The sequence below is a fragment of the Ursus arctos genome, unplaced genomic scaffold, assembly GCF_023065955.2.
Source record: "Ursus arctos isolate Adak ecotype North America unplaced genomic scaffold, UrsArc2.0 scaffold_20, whole genome shotgun sequence".
NCBI lineage: Eukaryota > Metazoa > Chordata > Mammalia > Carnivora > Ursidae > Ursus > Ursus arctos.
The window spans coordinates 34,212,967-34,239,128 of record NW_026622875.1 but is presented as its reverse complement, the minus strand read 5'-3'; the positions used below and the strand labels follow the sequence as shown (position 1 = coordinate 34,239,128).

At 37.9% G+C, this 26,162-nt stretch overlaps 1 protein-coding gene across 5 annotated transcripts in view; it reads left to right on the top strand.

The window, feature by feature from the left end:
* SATB1 (SATB homeobox 1) overlaps window positions 1–26,162 on the top strand; it is a 98,759-nt gene that overhangs the window by 44,919 nt on the left and 27,678 nt on the right. For all 5 annotated transcript variants that reach the window (XM_026496944.4, XM_026496943.4, XM_044383366.3 and 2 more), the window contains 4 exons: window positions 3,899–4,010; window positions 6,318–6,772; window positions 14,306–14,518; window positions 22,949–23,104. In XM_026496944.4, the coding sequence (XP_026352729.1) occupies window positions 3,899–4,010; window positions 6,318–6,772; window positions 14,306–14,518; window positions 22,949–23,104 (936 nt within the window). The remainder of the gene's footprint in view (window positions 1–3,898; window positions 4,011–6,317; window positions 6,773–14,305; window positions 14,519–22,948; window positions 23,105–26,162) is intronic.

Here is a 26,162-nt window from a genome sequence, read left to right as displayed (position 1 = left end):
AACAAATGAGGGGAATACTTTTTTCCTTTGGTGTTTTCTCGTTGTCCCTTGACCCAACTTATAAGTTAACGAGTTTAGTTAGTATGCTCTCTGTTCTTCGTAAGAAAATGTATTTGACTTAAAATACATCATTTTGAAAATTCCGTCTGATACTCTTCTGTTATTTAAAGCACAGTCTTTAGACGGATCTGAAATGTGATCATATAATAAAAGCCAGTGAAGAGGAGGAGGCAGAGGGTTGTCATAGTAATTAACGTCTCAAGTCCATCCTCGGGTGTGTTCCCAGCTCTGTGCTAATTGCATAACATTCATTATTTTATTTATTGTCTGTGTCAGTGTAGATAGTATCTGTCTTCGGGTCATTATTTTTCTAGTAACTTGCCTCGTGCTTGGCACCTAGTAGGAGCTCAGTAGATACATGCCGAGTGAATGGAAAAAGGTGCCTGAATGAGGGGATTCTCAGAACAGCCCTATGAAGTGAGTGCTGCTATGATTCCCATTTGGTAAGCGGGATTATGCTAGGATGAGGGTCAGTTACCTTGAACAAGGTTACACTGCCCGTGCGCTGCGCATTTTGGACTTAAATGCAGATTTAGCTGTTCTCTTTCATCAAATGAATATTTAGTGTGTGTTTAGTATATGCGAGACGTTTGGGCTGGAAAAGAATATGGAGCCCCAGAGCTGCATAAACTCACAACTTAGTGTAATCTGTTTAAACCAGAGTCTTTTTTGATTCACATAAGAATCCCAAGCATCTCTCCTGAAAAATGTGGATCTTGGTCTGCCTACCCCCCTGCACACCCCCATCCTCTGGGAAAAATAGTGCTCCCCCCTTGATTTTGTTATTTGTGTTATCCAAGTCATAGGTGCTTCCTTATGATTTTCTAAATTTAAGAACCAGTACTGAATATGATCTTTCAAATGCCCTGTGCCCCACAAGATTCCGAAATCTCTCTTTCTTGCCTTGAAACTCACAGTCTAGTCAGATGCCACACCTACGTCTCCAGTAGGAATTTTACCGCGAGAAAAAAAAGTCTTCATGCGGTGGCCACTTGAGCAGTTTATTGTCCAGATTACTGCATATTGTTCCAATAAAAATAAAGGTTACCCCAAGTTACCTGAATTACCAAATATTCCCCAGTCCCCTGAAAGCACAGAAAGTCAGAGGATTGAAATAGTGGCTTTGGCATGTGTCATAACCAGCACATTAGCCTTTCGATTTACGTCTTGCTCAGGCTAATATTTACATTAATCAGCGTTGCTTCAGCACACACCACCTGACAGAGTAGGACGCATCCAGAAAGTCACTTAAGGACAGAGCCTTCCAAGTTAGGGTTAAACAAGGGCAGGAGGAAGCTTTGATGATTATGCACATATGGGTATTATTTTCCACATATGGATAATAATGAACTACATAGCACTATTACATATGGGCTCTAATGTTATAAAAATATTTCAGATGGGTTGTTTTCCACGTACCATGTATTCTTCCTTTTGTCCCCCCCGTATATTTTCCACTGTTGGTCTCCTAAATCACATTAAATTGAAGTGATCTGTTTATGTATCTGTCTCCCTAACAGATGGTAAACTTCTTATAGGCAGAGGCTGTGTCTTAACCCGCCTTTGTGTCCCTAGTACCAGCCAGGCACATAGTAGGTGTGTGGCAAAGAGCAAATTTCATATACAGAACTGTTGGCAAACTGAAATGGACTGAATGTCTGTCAGAAACCTCAGCAAAATTTAGGTAATTCCCGTACTTTTTTGAAAACTAAGACATAAACTACATCTAAAAGTTGTATGTACTATTATATTGACATTTAAGAAACTGCCAGAATGTCGAGAAATAAGAGTAATAAGTTTTAAAAAATTGGACCAAAGTAGAAGAACATCAACTGTCATCCATTTGCAGAATCACCATTATCCATCAGCAATCGCAGTAGTTTTATTAGTGTCTGACTTTATTGATCCATTATTACAATAGAGTAAGTGTGATTGAAGCTGACGGATTGTTAACTGGGTCAGGTAATCTTCTGGCTCTGGTTTTGGCAACCTTGCTAAGTATCTTTTTGTACTCTGGACTGAGGGAGGCTCTTAGTAAAATTACAAGCTACTGGATTAATGGCAGAGAACGACGAGCACATTAAGAATGTCTTTTTAGAGAAATAAAATGTGAAAATGACTATAAAATAGGAAGTGTCCAAAAAAAAAAAAAAAAAGAGAGATCACGGTACCTCTTAGGAAAGATAGCCGTGTTTTACATAAATAATACAACTCTGGCTTATCCTTCACTGGAAGTTCTTCAAAGATCCCCAAGAGTTACATATTAAAGGAATGTGTTCGTGTTACAAAATTAACGCTGATATTGGATGTTAGGGGAATCAATAATAACCAAAAGAGCTTAAGTAGAAGTAGCTTAAAGAAGATAATGATATAAAAATACTTTTGTCCCCAAACTGGCTTTTCTGGTTGTTCCCTGCCTCCCAAACAATGCTGCCTTCTGTAAACTATTTCACCACAGAGCAACTGAAGTCTGAAATGTAAGTTCTCATGTTTCTACACAAAGGAGTGGGGGAAGGGTGGGTGGTGCAAGTCTAATTATTCCTAAAATGCGGTTGGGAATTAATTGAACCGCTACTAGGTAATGGGTGGTAGGGTTAAAAATAACAATTAAGTTACTGAAATTACCATAACCAAAATTTGCTGGGAAAAAAACATTTTTGTGTGTTGTAAATGAGTTTAAAAAAAAAAAAAACTCCAAAATTATTGTCATTCCGGTCTTTGTTTTTATATGTTAAACTGTTGACTTTGTTCTCAGGGTTTTGGCTAAAACCAGAATGAAGACAAATGACAAAATAGGTCATTTTCTCTTCTGTGGTGTCCTTGAGAAATTTAGTAAGCATGAAATGTGTATATTTTAAAATGTTATGGTTAGTTTGAAATTCGGAACTCTACTGTACTTGAAGGTAGCAGTAAGACTGTAGAATATTTCTTTCTCTGAATGAGGATCTCTGTGAATAGTTTTGGTTTTTTCCTTAAATGTGGTCAGTTAACCTTGGAAGAGTGTTAATGCAGTCAGTGCACCTCCAGTTGAAACCCAGCTAATTGGAGTAGCAGGTGCAAGTGGTGTTTCCCAAACTTTATGCACACTCAAATCCCCTGGGGGTCTTGCTAAGCTGTAGGGCCCCAAATTATGCATTCTTTCTTTTTTTAAGACTTTATATATTTATTTGGGAGGGAGAGGGAGTGCACGCACGTGTGCAAGCATGCCTGTGCTAACACAAGTGGGGGGGGGAGGGGCAGAGGCAGAGGGAGAAGCAGGCTCCCCGCTGAGCAGGGAGCCTGATGTGGGGCTCCATCCCAGGACACTGGGATCATGACCTGAGCCGAAGGCAGATGCTTAACCAACTGAGTCACACAGACACCCCCAAAACTATACATTTCTGTTAGGCTTCCAGGTGGTGCCAATATTGCTGGTCCCGGGGCCATAGTTGAGTAGCAGGAATGTAGAGTACAATCACTTCATCTCGACGTAGTGTTTGTTTATGAATTGCAGTCATGGAGTCATCTTCACGTACTTGGATTTATTGGGATCAGTGAAGGTTTGTCAGTCTAAGAATAGATGACATTGATAGAAGTTCCATGAATACTAGAGCAAAGTCTGTTGGTTTGATAGCTTTATACCGGTCTCAGTGGACTCTTGCTTTCTACTTAAATAAGCATTTGATGTGCTACTTAATGAATTTTAAGAAGTCGAGGCTTTAGGCCAAAGTGTGAAACAGAAACGTATTGGTACTCCGTTGATTAAAAAAAAAACAAACCATTTACACAATTGAAATCATTTTTGTGTTCCATCTTGTGCCGATATGTATTACAAATGTTTCCCCCCCTCTTCGTGCAGAGTATGATTTCTTCCATTGTGAACAGCACTTACTATGCAAATGTCTCAGCAGCAAAATGTCAAGAATTTGGAAGGTGGTACAAACATTTCAAGAAGACAAAAGATATGATGGGTAAGCAAAAAACTGTTGCAGTGATGGCTACATACCATTATGTGTCATTTGGGGGTTTATCAAAGTCACATCTAAAGCCAGGTCTTGTGATTGCCCAATTAGAGATCAATTTAGAATGTTTCTTTGAGGGTGGGGAGTGGGTATGAGTATAATGAGATAATTAAATTCAATAAATGTTTGTGTTTAAATCAGCCAAACTGACTTGGTTGTCAGACATGCAGGAAATCGAGGCGGGAGGAGGGAAGCTGTCATTTTTTAACATCTCAGTGAAGACCTAACCAGGCCCTTGAATAACTAATATTAGCTGTGATTTCTCTCAGAGATAAATCATGCTTTTATGTGTTTTGTTTTTGTTTGAGAGAAAGAGAAAGTGCCTATTTTTACACCCGATTTTTAAGGAAATTAAATTGTATTTATAGTTTCCACAATTGAGATCAAGTGATTTTTATAGCTCTCATCCCCAGCCCCTGTAGATGGGCACCTCGGTGAACACACCGCTTTACCGTCCATACCGGAGACCTCGTCACACCATTTCTCAACTTTTAATTCCGGTGTGGCAGTCCATCTTCACGTGTAACTTCAGGTCAACATGCCGTATGCAGGAAGTGCATTAAAAATGATCGGCGGTGTAAAAAATGGCAGATAAAAGTTGTGTGTTATACCCGATAGTTGAGATTATGACGTTTTCTCCCTTTCGAGTTTGCTAGTGTTACAAAAGCAAACACTGTGATCAAGGTTAATGTTTTAATGCCTATTAATGTTTTCTTTCACGTGCTCGTACCTTCCAAATAATATAGGAATAGGATGTTTAATATGCGTAGCATTGTGCCCTGTTTTAAATCTGTTTCTCTTTCCTTCCATTGCATCCATTTAATAACAACAACAACAATAATGACTTCTCCTAAAGATTTTAAGAAACGAGAACCTGAATTTTGAGCATGTTTTAGCTTTTAATATTTGAAGCAAAGCCATCCATCTACCAAAACAGATTCTTTGCCTTTTATAGCTTAGAGCTGTAATGAAGACAATGCATCATTTTTGGAATAATTGCTTGAATTACTATTCCCTGTGAATGGCCCACTTGGGCTGATATCACTGGTAGAAATGGAAGGTTTCTTTCCCAATTCTTAGTTATATTTTGCATATATCAGTGATTATAGCAATATGATAAGTTCCTCTAAATATAAAGCCTGAATATTTAATAAAAAGAGAAATGATGATTGAAATCAAGCCAGAGTCTATACACGAGAAACATGGTGTGCCATTTGGAAAAGACTCACCTATTTAGATACACCAGCCATGCTCAGCCTTTCCATTTAAGAGCATTAGACCAGTCTCTTCCTTGCGACAGCAAAGCATTTGACATACTTACAGCTGACTCTCAGCCAATCCATATTAGGGACCTAGCCAAGGGAGAAGCGTTCATCCTGGTAGGTGATAATAAATTGCAAAATCGTGACAGTATCACCATTGTACCATGATGACTCCCCGCCCCTTCCTTGAAAGATTGTCTTGAGCATCTGGTGATAGCCATAGCTTCTTCAAGAAGCGTTTGGATCTTAGCGAAACTGGGTTTACTGGCTTGCAATACAGTAAATCATTTGCTTCCTTCCCTTGCAGATATACCTGTCACCCTTGATAGTTAGAATTAAATGAAGCAAACCATATAGGATACTCAACCCAGTGTTCAATATGTACTCAGTTATTATTACTTATCATTATGATCGCTTTATTTATTATACTGATTACTTCTTTATATATTCATGGCTAGGTAAAAATTGAACAGAGATAACGTTTATGTCTTCTTTTTCCTTTCAAACCTTTTGCCTTGAGTAATAACAGTTAATATATATCATGAAAAAGTACATGTATATTTCGTTTTTCTTTAATGCATGTATTTTCTTAGCTCTAGTTGCTATTAAGCCATCAGTGTTCTTCTAGAAGCTATTTTAATTTAAAATAACCATTGCTTATAAGCCTTCCTGGAGTAGTAAGTGAGAGTGTATAATAGTTTGACCCCAAAACTAGTCACATAGAATTTGAAAATAATTAATTTTATATCTTAAGTCTAAACTGCATTATAAAATTAGACCTGAAGTACCTGATAGTCCCCCTTTCAAAGTTTATAGAATTGTGCAGAAGAGGGAGGTAAAAACATAGCCATTGAGTTCCATCTTAAAATTTTCTTAGTGTAATTGGCTCTTTCATGTGCCCTGTGCCTACTGTCTCTGTTTAGGAAATGGTCAGAAATCCTTATCAGTGCCCATCACTGTTGGCTTAACATGACTTTACTTTTGTCTTCTTTAGTTGAAATGGATAGTCTTTCTGAACTATCCCAGCAAGGTGCCAATCACGTCAACTTTGGCCAGCAGCCGGTCCCAGGGAACACAGCCGAGCAGCCTCCGTCCCCCGCGCAGCTCTCCCACGGCAGCCAGCCCTCTGTCCGGACCCCTCTACCGAACCTGCACCCTGGGCTTGTGTCAACGCCCATCAGTCCTCAGTTGGTCAACCAGCAGCTGGTGATGGCTCAGCTGTTGAACCAGCAGTATGCAGTGAATAGACTTTTAGCCCAGCAGTCCTTAAACCAACAATACTTGAACCACCCTCCCCCTGTCAGTAGATCTATGAATAAGCCTTTGGAGCAACAGGTTTCAACCAACACAGAGGTGTCTTCCGAAATCTACCAGTGGGTACGTGATGAACTGAAACGGGCAGGAATCTCCCAGGCAGTATTTGCACGTGTGGCTTTTAACAGAACTCAGGTCAGTTGTGTTCTCTTGATGATGGTTCTCTCTCTCTCTTTTTCTCTCTTCTTTCTTTTTAGTCCCGTCTTTTACGAATGCTTATTCTTTCACTCTGTGCTAACATTTAATCCTTCTTGTCTGGTGATCGTATTGCCCATTCCTGGTGGTGCCTGAGCTTTACCACTCCTTTCCCTGTCATAAACCTCCTTTACCAAGAAAGAACTATCTACAGACGGATCTTGATGCAGGGGCTTTGAAAGAATAAATTCAGTGTCAAATATATTTCCAGCTGGCATTACCTGTCCTTTTACATAATGAGATCATAGACTGGTAATAGTAACGGATTGAGAAACATTTCATGACTTGGTCAGAGCCATTGGTAGGACTCCGGGCTTCTAGCCTAGTATCTTTCCTGTTACCCCCATATCAGACATGAGTATGTAGACATGCCAATCTGCATTCCTCTACAACTTTGCGGGGGGTGGGGGGAACCCAAAAACATGGTGGTGCTCAATAGCAATTTCTCCCATTTGATTTGAACCGGCATTTGGGGAGGGGGTACATACAGGTATACATATGGCTTATTAACCTAAACTGTTTCTTAGCTTTGTCTCTCCCCTTTTTACATTATTGTTAATGTTCCTCCAAACTTCATTCTTTAGGTCAGAGATCAGCAAATCTTCTCTGTAATAGTCCAGATAGCAAACATTTTAGGCGTTGAGGGCCTTAAGGGCTGTGTCACAGTGTCCTGTGTTAGGCCGCATGGACAATAGGTGAATGGATATGAGTGTTCTGGTGTTTCCGTAAAACTATTCACAAAACAGGCCCCCCAGGGTAGGTTTGGCCTGCAGGCCTTAGTATGCAGACGTCTCCCTGAGATCTGCATACACCCCTCTGTTCACACCTTTGTCCTCCTGGGCAAATACCTGTGAAGATATTATCAGCAGGGAAGAAGTTTAGAGGGACCTGGAGAAAGAGTGGTAACATGATTTGGGAAGGCCTAAGATGAAAAGCCCGAAAAAAATCCATTCTATTAAATTGTGAATGAGAAGATTTTTTTTAAATTTCTGTTTTTGGAAATTAGTATGATATGTATGGTGTTTATTTTTGGCCCAGGCACACTAAAAAAACCAAGAGAACATATAACTTTGGTTAGAAATGAGGACATTATGTCCTTTCAACTTTCTTGTACCACTGTTCTTCTGTCAATTTGTTTTTTTGGCCTGACTCATACTTTCCTTTCATATTTAAGTTATTTTGTTTATTACATGATTATAAGAATGAGATTCTGATGCAAAAATAATCTAGTATTAATTCCTTGTTGGCAGTTTCCATACCTAGGAGAATCCCGGCAGTGACTTATTTTTGGCTTGCCTTAACTGGGTTGAAAGTTAGGAGGCCTGACAAAGCCTTTAACTAACTCAGTGTTTGTTTTTACTTTATCTGTTTTTTTGGTGCATCAGTTGTCTTTTATAAAGGATAGTTGCAGAAGGTTATGCCTCAGGTTAAAAATGTATGATTTTACCTAGTTCTCTATTTTTACAACTTAAAAAATGTGTTCATTATTAGGTGGTAAATTTCATGATACCATATTCAGTTGGGGAGTAATTATTTTAAAAAATTGAATGAATGAATGAGTGAATGAATGAATCGAGAGTCAGCCATCTAGATAATCCTGTTTCTGGCAGCATTCCTTATTTTTGGAAATAGCAGTAACTGCTAGTATTTCTCAGTACTGGGCAAAAAATAGGTCTCTACATAAAAGATCAGTAAAATGCTTGTCCATTTAGTTGAAAGCCCACAAAGACAACATTGACATGAACACAAATGAAATACAGATTTACTGATAAGTGTTTTAAAAATTGAGCAATTTGTTATTTCTTAAAGCACTAAGGAATGTATTTTATATGGTGAAGAATGACAAGAGAGGTTAGTTGAAGGATGTGTGAAGTCATTGTCCATCGGTATAGTTTTTCTTCTCTTGGGTTATGATGTCACACCATTACTCTGAAGAGTTGACCATTTGTTCTGCATTTGGTTCTCACATTGACTGATTCCATGGATATCTCTAGGATGTGTCGCTAGAAAGAAGGCAGAATTAGAATTCGCTCTCTTTTTGTACCATATTAATTTCTTCGAAAAGATAGTTATCTCTGTGGTTAACGTCAAAAACAGTGACTTACATTTTTCTGAGGGTGGTAAGGGAATAAAAACAGTGACAGCTTTAGTATCGACCTCTCTTTATTAATAATAGCTAATTTAGAAAAAAGTTACTACCATAAAAATTATGTGGAGCCCTGGGTGATAGAGGGATTTGGTTTTAAACCTTTATATTGGTAATTGGTATCCTCAGTCAAAGTGGCTATTGGCCATATTTGAAGCTGTTTGACTTAAATAAGAGTAATTTTCTATGTATATTTAAGTGTTCACTTTTTGGGAAAGAGCATTTGAACATGCAAGCATACATGTGTTTCTGGTGGTCATACTTAAAAACCACACACGCGCACGCGCGCACACACACAGCTGCATTTATTTTAATGATTATACATTCATATGAATGCATGTAGTGTGTTTATTTCAAAGTGTATGCATTTCAATAAAAGCAGGTGCAGAGTGAGAGTGTATGGTGTGAGTGTGGAGTACGAAAATACACATGCTAATGCATATGTATAGACAAGGAGCTCTGCAGAGTTAAATCGCACATCACACATTTTGTGTGCACTTATTACAATGTGCAATTCCAACTCCAAGTTTTAAAAAATCAATGTAAAATATGTACACGCAAATGCGAAGTTACGATATGATCGGATAAAGAAACTGGTACCCTATACACAGTATGTCGAAACACTAATATAATAGATAATACTATCATGAATTGAGACTGTTTTCATCATTGACAGCTCTGTGCAACTTTAAAATCCTGGATTTCATATTTTAACTCTTAACTGGAGAATTTTCTCATCATCCTAATTGGGTCTCCTAAAACGCCTCTCTTAAGACTTTCACACTTGACTCTTAAAAAAAAGTTTACCTTTTCTGAAAATTTATGGTGAAATTTATATAATTACTTGTTCTAAGGACCTTTTCCCCTTCTGAATTGATGGGCATATGTTCTTTAATTGGTACTGAAGATACCAGCTTTTAGCATATGTCATTCATTCAGTTATGCCTACTCGATGTCTTTTTAATGGAAACCTATGGCTAAAAATAATTGCCGAAGCTTCTAGATTTATACTTTTCAGTTCACTTCTCTGTATTATTGCTATTTAAGGATTGTGATAGAAGCAAATATATTCGTTAGTGCCTTTTTTTTTTTTTTAAATAAAACCCAGAGTTTAACTCTGATCCCATTCTGTGGCTTTTTTCCCTTTTTTCTCCCCCCTCCTCTTGTCTTTGGCACACTTTATTTTCCAGTAAAATAAAGAATGAAGATGGATTATTCAAAACTGATAACAGTAATGGACCATCATGTAATGTTTTATTGAATTTGAGTTCTGTAAATTATGTGGTGGAGAGAAATTTGCCTGCTTAAGTATAACAGAAATTGCTACTGTGTTCCTATAATTCTTCACAGTGTAATTTAAGGAAAGTCCACTATCCATATCACTATTGAATAAAAGGTAAAAAGGTGCTATTACCCCAACGTGACAGCTCTCGTTTAGCCTCCCAAGCGACAGAGATAAATGCGTCTGCTTGTAACTTACTTGGCAGGAGTCCACGGTAGTAGGTGGAGTTGAAAATAGTCTTTCACCTGGACATGTGATTAAAAATTCACAAAACAACAGAAGCAGGTAGTCTTGAAGAATATTCGATGTATTTTCTTGTTAGAGAGGGAGGTTTCATGAAATCATATTTTCTTTCTGAGGGCTTTGAAGTCCCATGAAGCTGATAAAATCTATTTGAATCAGTGATTATGTTCAAAGAGGAGACAAATGGGAGGCCAGACAGGCCTTTTGTTCCGATTGGCAGTCTCTTTCGCTTATCTGCTGTTTTAAAGAATTCATAATTAGCTTTTGGAAGTACCGATAATATTTATTGAAGGTTTTTTCTTTCTTTTACAGTTGCTAATGAATTTTACTTGTAATAACTTGTAAACTCTTTTTGGAATGTAAAAAAAGGTTTAGGAATTCATCAGTAAGTTCGCTCTTTAAGTGAAAAAAATTAGACTTCTCACTTAACCCCTATGTAATGACAATGCAGAATAATTTTATGTTTTTATGTATAAAGCACATAGTGCATTATTTGAAGATGTAAAGTCCCAATGAAAAGCAGCTTCTCATTTCCAATAAAATTAATATTCATGAGTTGTTGGTAACCTACGACATAACACAAATTCTCAGGTTCTTTTCAGAAACAAGAATGACTGATGATTTTGTTTGATTTTGTTCAGTAAATTCATTGAGCACCTATGGTGCACAGTACTGATGATATGTTTCAGTCCTGGTGTTTTCGTATATTCTCTGAGATAGCAAGTAAGGTACATGATGACCTTGACATATGATTTTTTAGCACAAAGAAAAAATTTTGGTATTAGATACTTCTTACTCTTCATGGGGGATTACTACAAATGACCTTGACCTAAGTCTGAAGCGTATTTTTAACTATGGGAAATAGGAAACAGGGGCCATGTACATCTCGTGTCCGTAAATGCACCTATTCAGATAACAACAACTTGAACAGGACCAGAACATGGATTCCCAGATTCAGATTCTAATACTCATTTTGCATCCAGAATTATTCTCAAGTGACATGATTTTTTTGAGGGGGGGTAATTAACACATTCTAATCAAAACATTTTCTAACAATATTTTCAAGCATTTCCACCAGGGGGCACTCCCCTCATTGAAAGCCTGGGCCAAAAAAAAAAAAAAAAAAAAAAATCCAAGGGTTTCTAAAACACCTGACACTGTCTACACCGACTACTTTAGAGCTCCTTGAGTGTTCCAGGATTTGAAATATCACTTTAGACCTTAACATATTGCAGGCAGAAAAACATATTGCAGGCAGAATATTAAGTGGAAATAAATGCTTTGCCCCTAAAACACTTTATATGCTCAACTGGGAAGTCATACCAACATCAAAATATGGGTGGAGGAAATTTTAAATTTTCTCCCAAGTGACCTACTCTCTTCTCGTTTAAGCATGCAGGAATGACTTAGTTTCATGTTAAGAGGACTTGATAGGGAATATTATTATGTATTTTTTCATGTGTTTTCTTTTCTCACTATAGTTCTCTGCTGTCCCAGAAAACATTTTTAATAGAAATGATACAGTATTTTGTTATTTGAGATTTATAAATGTCTAATTTCAAATTTCCCAAATACGATAACATCCTACATATTTATAGGATCTCTTTTGACCTAATCTGTTTTTTTTAAATTACTGAACGGTTAATGTAGATAAACGTCTTACAAAGTGCCATATAACTTTTCATTGAAGCCTTACCTTGATTAAATTAAGAATTATCATTAGAATTTACCCATGAGTATCATATCTTGTTCTTAAGTTTCTATCATTCATTTATAATTTTTTCCTTTTGTGGTCTGAATGCACATAATTAATCCATGTAGTAAATATTTATCAAATACTTACGTGGTAGGCATTGTACTGTGATGACAAAAATGAATATTAGGTTATTACGCTCAAGGAACCGATAACATTGTATTTATCTGTACTGTCCATTTCTGTCTCTTGATTTCTGTGTAGTTCATATATATTGCTTTGCCAAGCACGTCTTTTAATATATAACATTTGGTGGGGAAAGGTAGAGAGCAGGGACTGTTTTTTTACACCTCTTTTCCAGCATTTTTTTGAGACCTGTATTTTTTGGTTTCAGCGTGACACATCAAAAACACAGTCAATCTAATTAGTTGGCCTTGTGCAAATTAAATAGCTGGATGATTGACTGCCTGTTTGACTGAATTTTGGTTAAATTGACTGGATGTTGTATTCTTGTATAAACACAGTTGCAGCATTACTTGTCAGTCTTATGAATGAAAGGACATGTCCCCTTCATTCTTCAGTCACATTTTTTAATGGTGAAACTGAAAGTGCGGGCCCACTCTCCAGGTTTTGGATGCAGGACCAAGTGAGAGACTAAAATTTTACTCGTAAGCCCCCTCAGCCTGTTGGAGCTTCTTTTAAATAGCCTATTAATCATTTCTAAAGTGGACAGTGCTTTTAAACTATCTGCGCTTAGGTGTTATATTTGGGTGATATGGTACCTTATCCTTGAGGAATTAGGAACAAAACTAGGTTTGCACTTCTAGAAAACCATGAAAAAAATCCAAATGTTATCATCTTCAGTCTCAATCATTTTGATATGACACTTTGCCTCCCCTTCCCCAAATGTTCCCTTCCACCGTTTCTGCAGGGTTATTGGAGAGTGAAATTTGCAGATGACATGGAGATCTTGACAGCGTTTTATTTGGAGCTATCTTGTGATAAACTGATATTCTGGCTAAATGTAGAAAGCACATGTGTCTTGGTAGTCCAGGCATTATTTATTGTACAGGATAGAAAAGGTAAAGGCTACTCAGCTCTTACGAAATGGGCAGCAAATTTTGGTAATCCTTCTATTTCATATAATTCCTTTAAAAAAATGAGGATACCCATTCATTTTTGAAAGGCTTCTTCCAAAAATTAAAAAAAAAAAAAATTGGTTGACCGTTAATGCTCTAGTATTTGGGGGGAGAGAGACAGAGAGACACCTTTTAAAGGACGTTACTTATGGTTTGTAAATTTCTTCCATTACTAATAAAGACTTCTATTCCTTAAGAAATTCAGCAGCTACAGAATTTGATAGTGTTCTTTTCCTGGGCATACCGTGATGGATTTTTGCAATGTAAAAATGGGGTTATGTATTTCGGATTTAATCAATGGTTTCTGAAGTTCAGAATTTCAGCCTGTTCCCAGAGGTATAGTTATGGCATGATAGTATTTAGAATTATTCAGGTTGGTCTGTATAGTTTCCTTAAATGCTAAATAGAAGGAATCACTTGTCATTAATTTGAAAATTAGGAGAAAACTTAAAATATTGACTGTGAAAACATAGCATGCTTTAGTAATATTCTTTTTCCTGGTATGTTACAATTCATTTTCTGGTATGTTCTTTGAAAGAAGGAGTCTCCTTTTCTAGAAGTGGCTTTGTATCTTTACATATTGGGCTGTCGGCATTCCACTGCCTTTGTCTAGGCAGCTTGAGAACTATACAGTTCAGTGCTGTTGTCTTATGAGCATTTCGTTTATTCTTAACTTCCCTCGATCGTCTCTCTGTGAAAGATTTCATGGCAAGTTAAGCTACTCAAAGGAAGGAGACCAATTAGGCAGTTTCAGTTTGTGTTATATGTAAAGCAGATGCTTAATAAAATTAAGAATACAATTGAGGCTCTCCTCTCTACCACTTCACTTGTAACTAATATATTTCTATGCAGAATTAATGCTTCTGACTCTTCATTTTCTATAAACAGAGTGGAGAAGGAGAGGGAAGGATCTCCGCTGGCTGGGCCGAGCTAAGGAGCAAGCTCACCCTGTGCCTTTCATTCCCTGCAGGGCTTGCTTTCAGAAATCCTCCGAAAGGAAGAGGACCCCAAGACTGCATCCCAGTCTTTGCTGGTAAACCTTCGGGCTATGCAGAATTTCTTGCAGTTACCAGAAGCTGAAAGAGATCGGATTTACCAGGATGAAAGGGAAAGGAGCTTGAATGCTGCCTCGGCTATGGGTCCTGCCCCCCTGATAAGCACACCGCCCAGCCGCCCCCCCCAGGTGAAGTCTCCTGTCCTCTTTGCCCTTCTTTTTTTAATGTGTGAGGAAGAATTTCAACAAGCAATTGGAAAGATAGATGAATAGATATCAATTTTTCTAAAAATAATGATTCATAGAGTTGCTTGAGGAGAATTTGGTCCCAAATCAGTGATTCTGATATAAAAACAATAAGCTACTAATTAGAGGAAAGAAAATTGCTTTGTGTCGCTTCCTTTTGGGGGTTCTTTGGGGGTGAAAAGTAGTCTTTAAAGGGGACGTTTGTCTCTACTACTATTATTAAGCAAAGAAACATTTAAAGCTCAATAGGAAAAAAAAGTAATAAAGTCAGTTTTATCCCTATGAGTTTTAGAACTGCTGTTTGAATAGTAAATAAATAAAAATAAATAAATAATTCCATTTGTATTTATGCTTTCCAATACGAAGTGCAGCTGGTACCAATTACACATCATCTCGTTTGTAATCTTTCATAATTAAGTTTAATACAATCCTTGAAGGCAGGTTTAAATGGGGCTGATAAGGGATTCCACCCATATTCCCAGAAATGGGCACATTTTCTATTTCCCAAATTCTCGCACTTTTTAGAAAGGACACAACTCACCATGCAGGTAACTTTGGGTACATGTATCTATATTTTTATTTTTTTAATCAAGTTTTAATTTTTTTTAATCAAGTTATAATTATGAGATTTCAAGAAGTTGATTTGTGGTATAAACTACTAGATAAAAGTTTGGTAATGAATTAGACTTAAAATCAATAGGCAAATATATTTCTTACACATTTAATTTATTGCGTGTACAGCTCTTAAGGTAAGCTAAAACTGGATAAAAATTGAATATGGAACACAAATTCAAAGTATTCTTACAATATAATGTCATCCTGAAATTGTATCTTGATGTTAATTTCTTTTCCATCAACAGTAAAAAAACCAAAACAAAACACCTTTCCATGTATGGAAATACAGAAAAAGCACATTGAGCGCTAAGAATGGAACTGCCACAGATACTTCATTAATAAGGAATAGACATAATCTTCAGCCACTTGTCGAGGTCCTTAAGCTCTATGCTGTAATGTTATGAAATGAGTCTTTTGTAGAAACGTCCGAAGTCCGTTTTCTCCATTTTATGCAATGAGTATCAACTTGGTCTTAATGTCTAGGGTGCAGACTGTAAGGAAGTCATTGCTGTAATTGTGAATAAGAAAGTCATGTGTTTCTAGCAGAGAAGAATGGTATCTATCTGCATATGTACGTATCCACCTGTCTCCACACACAATTATTGAATTTGATCTGTAAAGCCTTCTATAAAATATTTCTTAAGAAAAAGAATGAAGATATATATATTATATACATATATATGTATATGACTTTTTAAGAGTGACTAAACAAAAAATACTGTACTTTGGACTTGGTTTAACACTTAGTTTGTTCTGTTTAGAGGTAATGCACCATCATTAGTTAACTTTGCTTCCACAGTCAACACAAGAAGGCCTCTGGGCAAGGAGTTATTTTACTTATCACTTAATCTGCAATACTAACAAAAGAATTGCTTACTTAAGATCAGTATGAACTTCAGCATTGAGCTGTTTCTTTTTTCTTTTTTTTTAATCTATCCAAATATTTGACTTAGTAGTTCCTTAATACAGTTTTTGTTTTCTAATTTTTCTATGATCGCAGTGCTTTTGTTTTTCCAAGTGTGATTCTGCTGTCCTTATTCATCAGGTTTTTTCTTTCGCCACATTTACAGTAATTCTTAAATGGTATTTCTCTTCACGTGCTATTAAGATACTTTTGGGTAGCTCTCCTATATATGGGTCTGAAGACTACGTCTGCTGCTAAGTTGGGATAGAAAATATAATTTATTTTGGCCTACATTATTGATTAACTGGTTGAGCCACCCATAGCTGTATTTGTTCTCAAGAGGGGTTGAGACCAAGCCCTTAGCTGGGATATCCAGCCAATGATGATCCAGCCACGTAAGGTGTGTGGATACCACAGATTCTTAGTGAAACTCTTTCAAAGGAGAAAAGTTTCTGTTCATGCGATATTACTGGCCATCTAACCAAATTCCGAAGGGATTGTCTGATGTGTGTAGAATTTTATTTCACTGCTGTCACGTGCATCTTCAGGGATCTGAGTTTGCCTCACTGAGAATCCCTTTGCATTACTTCATATTATCGTAATAGAGCTCACAACCAGTTTGTTCACCTTTTACCCTTGAACAGTGACTTTATGAATGACATTTTAAGAAATCTTTAATGTATTAAAAGTATTATCAATGTAAAATAGGTACTTAAGATTTGGACAAATGTTTCTCAAGCAGCTGAATTGGTAACATTTTGCAACCGTTGAAATCGGATGCTTTTAAAGGGGAACCAATACACTATACTTAAGGTTTTAATATGCATGTTACAAATGATTGAAAGGGAAGGGGGAGAAAGGACAAAACCACAAATACAGAAACAGACCGCAGAATTTTGTCTTTTTTAATTTTATATTTTGACAAAGAGGAATCTGTTACTGCATTTCATTTCCCCTTAAATGAAAAGATTCGAAACACATTTTGAGACAAGGCTTTGGCCTGGGTTGGACCCGAACCCTGATTTCTTTATAAAGAACTTCGGTTTTTTATTTTTATTTATTTTTAAGTAGGCTCTGCAGCCTGTATGGAGCCCAACACGGGGCTTGAACTCACAACCCTGAGAACAGGACCTGAGCTGAGATCAAGAGTCGGACGCTTAACCGACTGAGCCACGCATTTGCCCCTAAAACACTGCTTTTTTTTTTTTTTTTTTTTCAAGATTTATTTATTTATTTATTCGACAGAGAGACAGCCAGCGAGAGAGGGAACACAAGCAGGGGGAGTGGGAGAGGAAGAAGCAGGCTCCCAGCGGAGGAGCCTGATGTGGGGCTCGATCCCAGAACGCCGGGATCACGCCCTGAGCCGAAGGCAGGCGCTTAACCGCTGTGCCACCCAGGTGCCCCTAAAACACTGCTTTTTAAAGGCAGAGGTCCCTTGTGGCTCACAGGAGATCCAAACCACCTGGAGGCCCCAGAGAGCTGGATTCTCCTCCAGCTTCTACCCTGTAGAGTTGAGGTCATACAGAAGATTATTGAGACATCCTCCCTGGGTCACACCAGACTGAGGACTTACACTGTTGAGGAACTCAGATTCTAAATTATCTTTGAGAAGAAATTTCCCTGCTTTTAGTCAGGCCCCAAGTTTTATTCCAAGGGATACTTCCCCTGGGAAGATCTAGGCCAGCCTCAGAAATCACCACAGCCCTTGGCTAGGTGAGAAGCTTCTGGTGCAGTCCTGTCCCTTGTGCTTCAAGAGGGACAGTCGTGCCGTGAGCTTTGTCCTCTCTCTACAGCAGTAGGCTCCAGGCCCGACCTGTTTGCTGGAAGCCCATTTTCATAACTTACATGTTCTAATTCAAGAAATAAGAATATCTTGTACTTGAAAACAGTTCACAGTTCTCTAACACCTTCATGCCCATGAATTCATTGAGTCCAACCTTTTGGCTGGAGAAAGAAGAGAAAACCAAATTTAATATTGAGTCAGTTTTCACATTGCCTGTTAAGTCTCTTGCTCTTTCTCCTACCTCAAGCCACCTCCTCAAAACACAAACACTTTAGAAAGGGGAAAAAGAAACTTGGGGACTTCTTCTGTTTCTCACAGAGGGTGGGAAGTTTTATTTTTAGATTAGGAAGGGGAACACGTATGAGAACCTTCTCCTGATAGAATACATTAAATGTTTGACAAATCCACTCTTTTTTTTTTATAGTAATATTTTTTTAACTATATTATGTTAGTCACCATACAGTACATCCCTGGTTTTTGTTGTAAAGTTCGATGATTCATTACTTGTGTATAACACCCAGTGCACCAGGCAATACGTGCCCTCCTTACTACCCATCACCAGCCTACTCCATTCCCCCACCCCCCTCCCCTCTGAAGCCCTCAGTTTGTTTCTCAGAGTCCATAGAAATGATCTACTCTTGAAGACTTCAGACAGTTGGGCTTTTCTGAAATGGTGGAGAAAATAGCCCTTGCCAAACTTTGCTCCTATGAAAATGTTGGGGGAACCCAAGCCCTCCAAAGCTCCCTGGTCCTAAAGGCTTCTTTTCTTATTATGCTTAGCAAATTATACAGATGAGTTTATAAGAGGAATTTGATTAATAATAATTAGTGATTACTTTCTGGAACTTGTCTGTTCCACAGATCAGTTTAAAGTTGATGATTTCTACTTAGGTGTGTGCTTATTCTGATTTTGTTTGTGTGTTTTAATATGTGTGACTTTTGGAGTTAAGTTAGCACTTTCTGTTTCCATAAGGACTGTTTGAAAGCCTGTAATTATCAAGTTATAAATTCTACATGAATTACATAATGATTTTTTCTTTATATTTTTATATCTAATCTTCATGTAATTCTTTAGTTTCTTCTAAAGGAAGATGGAATATTTTGTAACAGTGCTTTAGAAAATGTAGTAAGTTCATATAAGCAATGCATAATTAATTCAGTAGCCGCACCCTTGTGTCTCTTTCCAACAAAGTCTTCTAGAATGTGATGAAACATAGGTTCAGTTATGGGCAGGAACTTAGCACTTGATAAAAGTTTTGTTATGAATTGCTTGGCCAGCATGTTTTTAAGATCTTACGTGCTCATAAAATGGCTTGCCATTAGCAGTCATCTTTTAAAATACTAGAGGACTTTTTAAAGACCATATTTGGAAAATAATTACTCTTGTTCCTAAAAAGAACAGAAAGAAAAGTATAAGAAGATGGAACCATGATATTCATGACAGTGTTAATAGATAAAAATTTGAAAATGGGGACCATTTTCTGTCACCAGTAAGAATACCTCAAAATAGCACCTTTCTGATATTACATTACCAAGAAAGCATGTATAGTTTGTATACCTTGACAGATAAGTTCAGGTTGGATTTGTAAAATGAATGACAAAGCCATTTGCTAAAAATTAGATCTTAATGAGCCAGATTTAGCAAAGGGCCACCAAAAAGCAGATCCAGCGTGTCTTTAAAAAGTTAGAATTTTTCCAAATAAAGAAATCCTGTATAACATCATGACTTCAGTGCAGTGCAGTAGTTTTGAAGATAAGCATTAGCATTAGACAGACTTCAATTTAGATCTCACATTGCCTTATGGGTAAATTCTTTGCTTTAGGAGATTTTCTCAATTTTAACATGGGGCAAATAATAATCCTTAGGGCTTTTGTGCAGGTTAGATAAAAAGGTAATAAATGCCAGCCTTTGTTATTAATCATAATTATTATTAAGACTACATCCAACTGTAATTGCACTTGTGTGTGTGTGCGTGCGCGTGCGCGTGTGCACGCGCATGAGCTGTGTGTTTCCGGACAGTGCCTCCTCCCCCAAGGAACGGTATGTTTCGCAGTCAGGACCACAGTAGGGTTCATTTCGTGCAGCACGGGGGTGGCATCCAGCATGCGTATGGGATGTGGAGTTCATTTTCTAATACGGTTTGATGCATTCAGCAATCCAGAAAGAAACAAATAGAATTTTCATGGAAAATTTGTGTCCTGCACAATTGTAGAGAACTATAAAGCTGACCCTGGTGCTTGCACCCTCTCCTGCCGTGGGAGGGTGAATAGTAGAAGCTCCCGATTCCTAACCACTTCCCCGGCGCCGCCGTAATGACGGAGTAGTACACCCTACCTTGATAAAAGCTACTCGGAAAGCAACTGCATTTATTTTACCTCCTGTGCTATTTGCGGAGAAGAGCTGAAGAGTAGTTTGTTTTGCCTGGAATGAACTACTTTATGAATTTTAATGTGTGATATAATATTAAAAGCTAAACCAGGATTAAAGAAGATTTTTTTTGTACTAAGCTAAAATAGTACTTAGTAGAGTGAGGTATAAAAGATTTTTGTTTCCATTTTTACCTGGGGAAAAATTCAGCTTTCATATTTTTGAAAAGCTGTCCAAGTCAGTTCCCCTTAAGCAATAGCTTGTGTTTAGGAAAAAATGTGATTCCAGAATTCTAATAGCTTATCTATGATAAGATGCATATCTGAGCCAACAAGATGATAAAGTAGAGCTTTTCTAAATATTTTTAAAATGAGTAATACAGAGTTTCTTACTTTATATTTTAAAAAATTGTTGCCCTTTTTTTTAAATTTTAAACGTTTCATGTGTACGTCTTTTCCACTTTTGATTGTGTTGGCTACTAGGAAACAGTTATTTGATTTTTTTTTTATGATTTGAAATTCTTGCTTTTGGGTTCAAGTTGCAGTTGCTTCATTAAAAAAAATTAAACTAACGAAATTTTTAGAAACCAAATCACAGGGTTGAAACAAATGATTATAGCCCACCTCAAAGATAAATTCTTAAACATAGTTTTTACAAAAGAATGAAAATTATTATAAAAACATAGTGAAACAACAAGTTTCCAAAGCCTGCTCTCTTAACTATTGCTAAGCAGATTGCTACCAAGGAACTATTTCTTCCAATGTACTGGACTTCATGCCCCCATTTCCATAACATTCAATTTTCAAAGCGATTGAAATGGCTTTTCTTTTCTCTTTCATTTAAACAGTGAGAAAAATAGGTATTAAAAGAGACCCCATGGGGTGATCAAATCTATCCTTCTGCCTCAAAGCAAGACCACCCCAGAGCAAAGTTGCGAATCTCACCAAAGCAACTTTGTAGGCAATTTATGGTAATGCGTTAACTCTTCTGGCTCCTAAAGTGGTATTTAGCAGATTATTGCCTCAAAGCCCTGTGTACGTTCTTAGTGGCCTCCAGTCGTTCCTATACCTCCGTGAGTGCCCTTGCTTTCTGGAGCCTCCGAGCTTGAAGAGGGACTCTGGAAACTGAGCCTACACACTTGCCTTCCCCGTCTCCAGCTTAGAGGTTAGCAGGAGCAAATGAGGCCCCAGCAATTGGTCACTTGTCCTGTCTTACTTTCTGTGTGCTCACCTGGGCCTGTGGTGCACCCATTTCCCCCACTAGCCTTTCAGTGCTTAGAAGGGTAGTGTCGAGGTGGAAGGATCTAGCTGCCTCCTCCAGACAGCAAGAGCTGAGTTATTTTGCTAACTGGCCAGAAGTTAGAAGTCATGTTTTAAAGACTCCTGTTTACTCTCTTAAGTGCAGAGGGTCGAATTGCTTAGGATAACCTCTGCCCGTCTTTTGATACCAAATACTAGGGGGAGAATGAAGTAGACCTGAAAGACTGTAGCAGGACTAAAAGGGTATATCATTTCGTGACAAAAGAAATCATTCATTTATTCCAAACTGGACTTCATTGTATATGCGAACAGAAACCTGGGTTCTGGAAAGAATCCTAAGAAACATGGTCCATAGTGAATCATCTGGCTGGAAGAAACAAGGGCCTGCATCTGTGGTAACTTTTTGTTTACATTTTCACCACTTTCCTAGTGAAAAAGCAACTACATAGTTCACACGTAAGTCTTCCAGGCTGGTTCACATTAACTGCATAATAAAAATTAAATTTAGAGTTTTAAAAATTAATAATAGTATCAATAAATTTTGAGGATGAGATTTTATTTTTACCCCAAAATTTTGTGTCATTTTACTGCTGATACCTGCTTGTCATTATTATCAAAGGCACTGATACTAATTCTTTACTCAAGAGTATTCATTTTGCATATATTTATAAAGTCACTGATTATATAATTTGTGTAACTTACAGTAACGTTCTGTTAAATATCGTGAAACATTTTCTTATTGTCTGGTTCCACAAGTCAAAAGGAAATAGTTATGTACAAAGGTGCCAGGAAAAGATGAAATAATTATACAGAACAGCTTGGACATGCACGTGTAAAATGCAACCAGCCTTTATGATGATTAAGCAAGGCACTCTACCTGTTTCATGGATGGATAGAAGATTTAAATATGCAGCTCTGCAAATGGCTTTGTTATGGAAGATTTTTTAAATGAAACATAAGCGGAACAGGCATAAAAAAAAAAAGAGTCTAAAATTAAAAAGGCCATAGTATGTAATAGCTATTAGTGATGCAATTGTCTATTAGGCACCGGCCACCCAGTGAAGATACAGCACTGGGCATTATGATTTTAATTGTGAATTTCCTTTGTTAGAATTGCAGTGGACAGTAATTGGGAAACAATTAGTTTAGGGTTTTCAAGTCTTTGGAACTATTCTGTTTTCCAGAAAACTTACTTTATGGCGTTCTAATTCCTGTATGTCAGCTGGCAGTTGCTGTCTTATTACAGATGCAATCACCTGTGACATTGGGACTTTCTTAACTTAAGCAATCTGATCTCGGGGTAATAACTAATGTTGAACGACTGCACTGTTGATCACCTTGATCGTAAAAGGAGCAACAGTGTCCAGTTTGGATGCCGAGCCTGAAAAGCTTCAACACAATTTGGCCAATGAAAAATGACAGTCATGTTCAAAATGTTTTGTAGGTGAAAACAGCTACGATTGCCACTGAGAGGAATGGGAAACCAGAGAACAATACCATGAACATTAATGCTTCCATTTATGATGAGATTCAGCAGGAAATGAAGCGCGCTAAAGTGTCCCAAGCACTGTTTGCAAAGGTTGCAGCGACCAAAAGCCAGGTAAGAACCTCGGTTAGGCACTGACAATTTGGATCCACGATGCCCGTGAAAATTTCGTTCAGAGGGGTGTCTGTTCTCAGTATGAACCTGCATCACCAGAGGGCACGGTCTCCAGGACTGTTGACGGAGCTCTGTGATGAAACCAAGTGTTGTTGAGATTCGGGTCGCAGATACGTGGTTTTGTTTCCTCCAACACCCACTCTCCTGACCAGGGATTTCTCAGGAAATCTCGGGGTCAGTTAATAGTTGTTCTCCGAAGAGTATCGTAATGTATAGGCAGTTTCTCAAGGTGGTCCATTGTACTGGTACAAGTAACTGGAATTACTATTGTTTCATGATTGCTCAGATGACCTTGATTTCCATCCTAAAAGACTACAAACATAATAGTTTTTTCTGTTCCAACTCAGGCATCCACAACTATTAGGCACACTTACTAAAACAAACTGGCATGCCCGCCACACGTATCTTTGCCCATTCATGACCTTACCTTTCCCATAGGTAGACGCTGTATAAGCCATACAGGTTGAATGACAATTAGAAAACCTGCCCAAATTTGATGAATTATAAATGAATACGGTTGAATTGGAAACGTTACAAGTCCCTACCAAACAAGTTAAAAAAAATAACAAAGGAGAGAGAATGCAGTCCTATAGCAGTATAGTGTTCAGATATTGAAAATTTATGCTCATCAAAGCAGGGTCATCTATAGGAACAAACTTAGAATTACTTATAAATCCTCGTTCAAAGCCAAGAATACTTTTTAAAGGACCGGAAGAATACTAAACTGTCTTCCCCTTTACAACAGTATTTGGTAACATTATCAAGGTGGGAATTTAGAGGCAGTCAAGGGCTCAGGTGAGATTTTAACAACTTGCCATTTTAAACAGATATATTTTCCTGATCATTAATGAACTCTCCTTTATAAAAGAGCCTGGCTGCCGTCAACTTCTGGTAGAAATAGACAGTTCTGAGAGTATTTACAGTAAGCTGCATTTACTGTATCATACTTTTTTTTTTTTTTAGCTCTTAAATTTTTCTCTATCAGAGTTAATAGTGGTGCTTGATAGGGGTTTGCTTTAGAAAAGGTTGTTCTTATTTAAGTTATAGGCTGGATGAAATACTGAAGGGATATCTTGGAAATGTTATATAAAAATGATTAAACTCAAGCTGTGGACTGTAAAAATTATAGCCTTATAGGCCACATGCCTGCCTACCCTTCAATCACTGTCAAAGTGATAATTTCTACAATAATATGTTTCTTTTATTGTGAGATTCTAAACATCAAGTGCTGTTTAAACATTAAACTGAATTGTTTATGTTAGTGCTGTACTCAGCGTGTCATACATCAGGCCACCGTAATCTCTCATGGAATGTAAAATTCTGTCATGAATCATGGCTTGTATATCGGAAATTACTGTAATTTTGATTGGAAATTACAGGGCTCTTGAAATGTTTCTAATTATGATAGAATGTTAGAGCCGCTTCAAACCTGTGTGCTTCTTCAGATGTCTTCATTTACATGCCAAGACTATGCATTAAGGAGAAATGTCCTGCTCTCACTTTGCCCCTCACCCACCCACCCTGCACATTCTTGTTTTGGCTATTTAGTCTAATTATGATGAGGATCTCGTGTTCAGTCGTATATTATCTTGCCTCTCTTTCTGATCCTGCATCTTTTCTGACCTGTCCAATTAAATTTATCAAGAATCACAGACTGTATTGTTACGGAGCCAAACACTTTCTCCAAATCCTGAAAATAGAGAAACAGAGAAAGTAGACGTGTATTATTGTAATAAGGGTCAGCCTTAAAACGAACAAAAATAAATATTAAAACTTTTTGATAGCTGTCATTTGATTGCTTGTCATCTGTCACTTACTTTGGTGACATTTCCTGCCTCCCCATTTCCTTTCTGACTACAGCGTAGCTCTTTTCAGTTAGCAGCCTCTTCGTTACCTTGATTCTTTCTTTCTTTTAAACGGCATCCCCAAATCTGCCCATCTGGCCTGAGTTACCGATTTGGGAGCTGTTTAGTCCAGAGGCAACGATTGGTCGGTAATGTCATGTGAGTGATGTTCCGGTGAGTTTTTTAAACATGCTTGCTGTGTGTACCCCTGTCCTACAAAGCTGCCCGTGAGTCTCTTTCAACAATGTTGACTGGCAGCTTCTCTGTCTCTGCCAGGATGGTGTGTTTCCCAGAACCCCTAAAGCTCTTAGCTAATCCCCTCATTACTGATTAAGAAGGAATCCAAGGAGCCGATTGTTGGCGGTGGGGTCAAGCATACTGGTAACTTTCCTTCTTTCGGATAGTTATTCCTAACTACTAATACCCTGTCCCTTCCTAACAGAGGATGTTTTGTACTTTTCCCTTTGTCGTTCAGTTTAGTGTCAGCACCACCCTCAGGATGAAAATAGGTAGAAAGATTGATGATTACTTAAAAATAAGCAGTCCAAAAAGTGTGTATGTCACGGAGAGAGGAAGTCAGACTTAACAAGGGAAAGTAGTCACTCGTTAACTTCTGTTCTGCCGTAATTTTTGTGAAGGAAAGAGAAGCACTAGCAAACAAATAAACAAAATCTTCAAATCAGACTGACCTTCCCGTGGTCAACATTTTTAACTTCTTAAAGAGTTACTTACTTCTGAGATCAGTATGTGCCACGGCCTGTCAGAGTGAGGCAGAGGTTCCTGAAAATGAAGCGTGTGTGAAGAGGGAAGAGCTGGAGTCGCCTTTATCTCAGGCCGGCCGGCGCCGTCTGCCTCTGGCCCTCGCAGCTGGCTTACTGTCCAGCGCCATCTTTGTGCTAGGCCCCGCCGTGCGTTATGTACGACCTACATTTAATTCTCAGAGTCACCTGCGGAGCTAGCCTGGCTTTCCTCATTTTATACACGAGAGTCACCAGACTAAGAAATAGTAGAGCCAACCCCAATTTCTCGGTCCTCTTCCTCTGTCCTCTTTTAGTATTTCCTCAGGGTTCTAGGCGCTTCAGGACTGAAGTGGTACCCTGCTCTGGGAAAGAGGAATTAGGGGTGTTGGACTAACTGATCGAGGAAATGGCGGG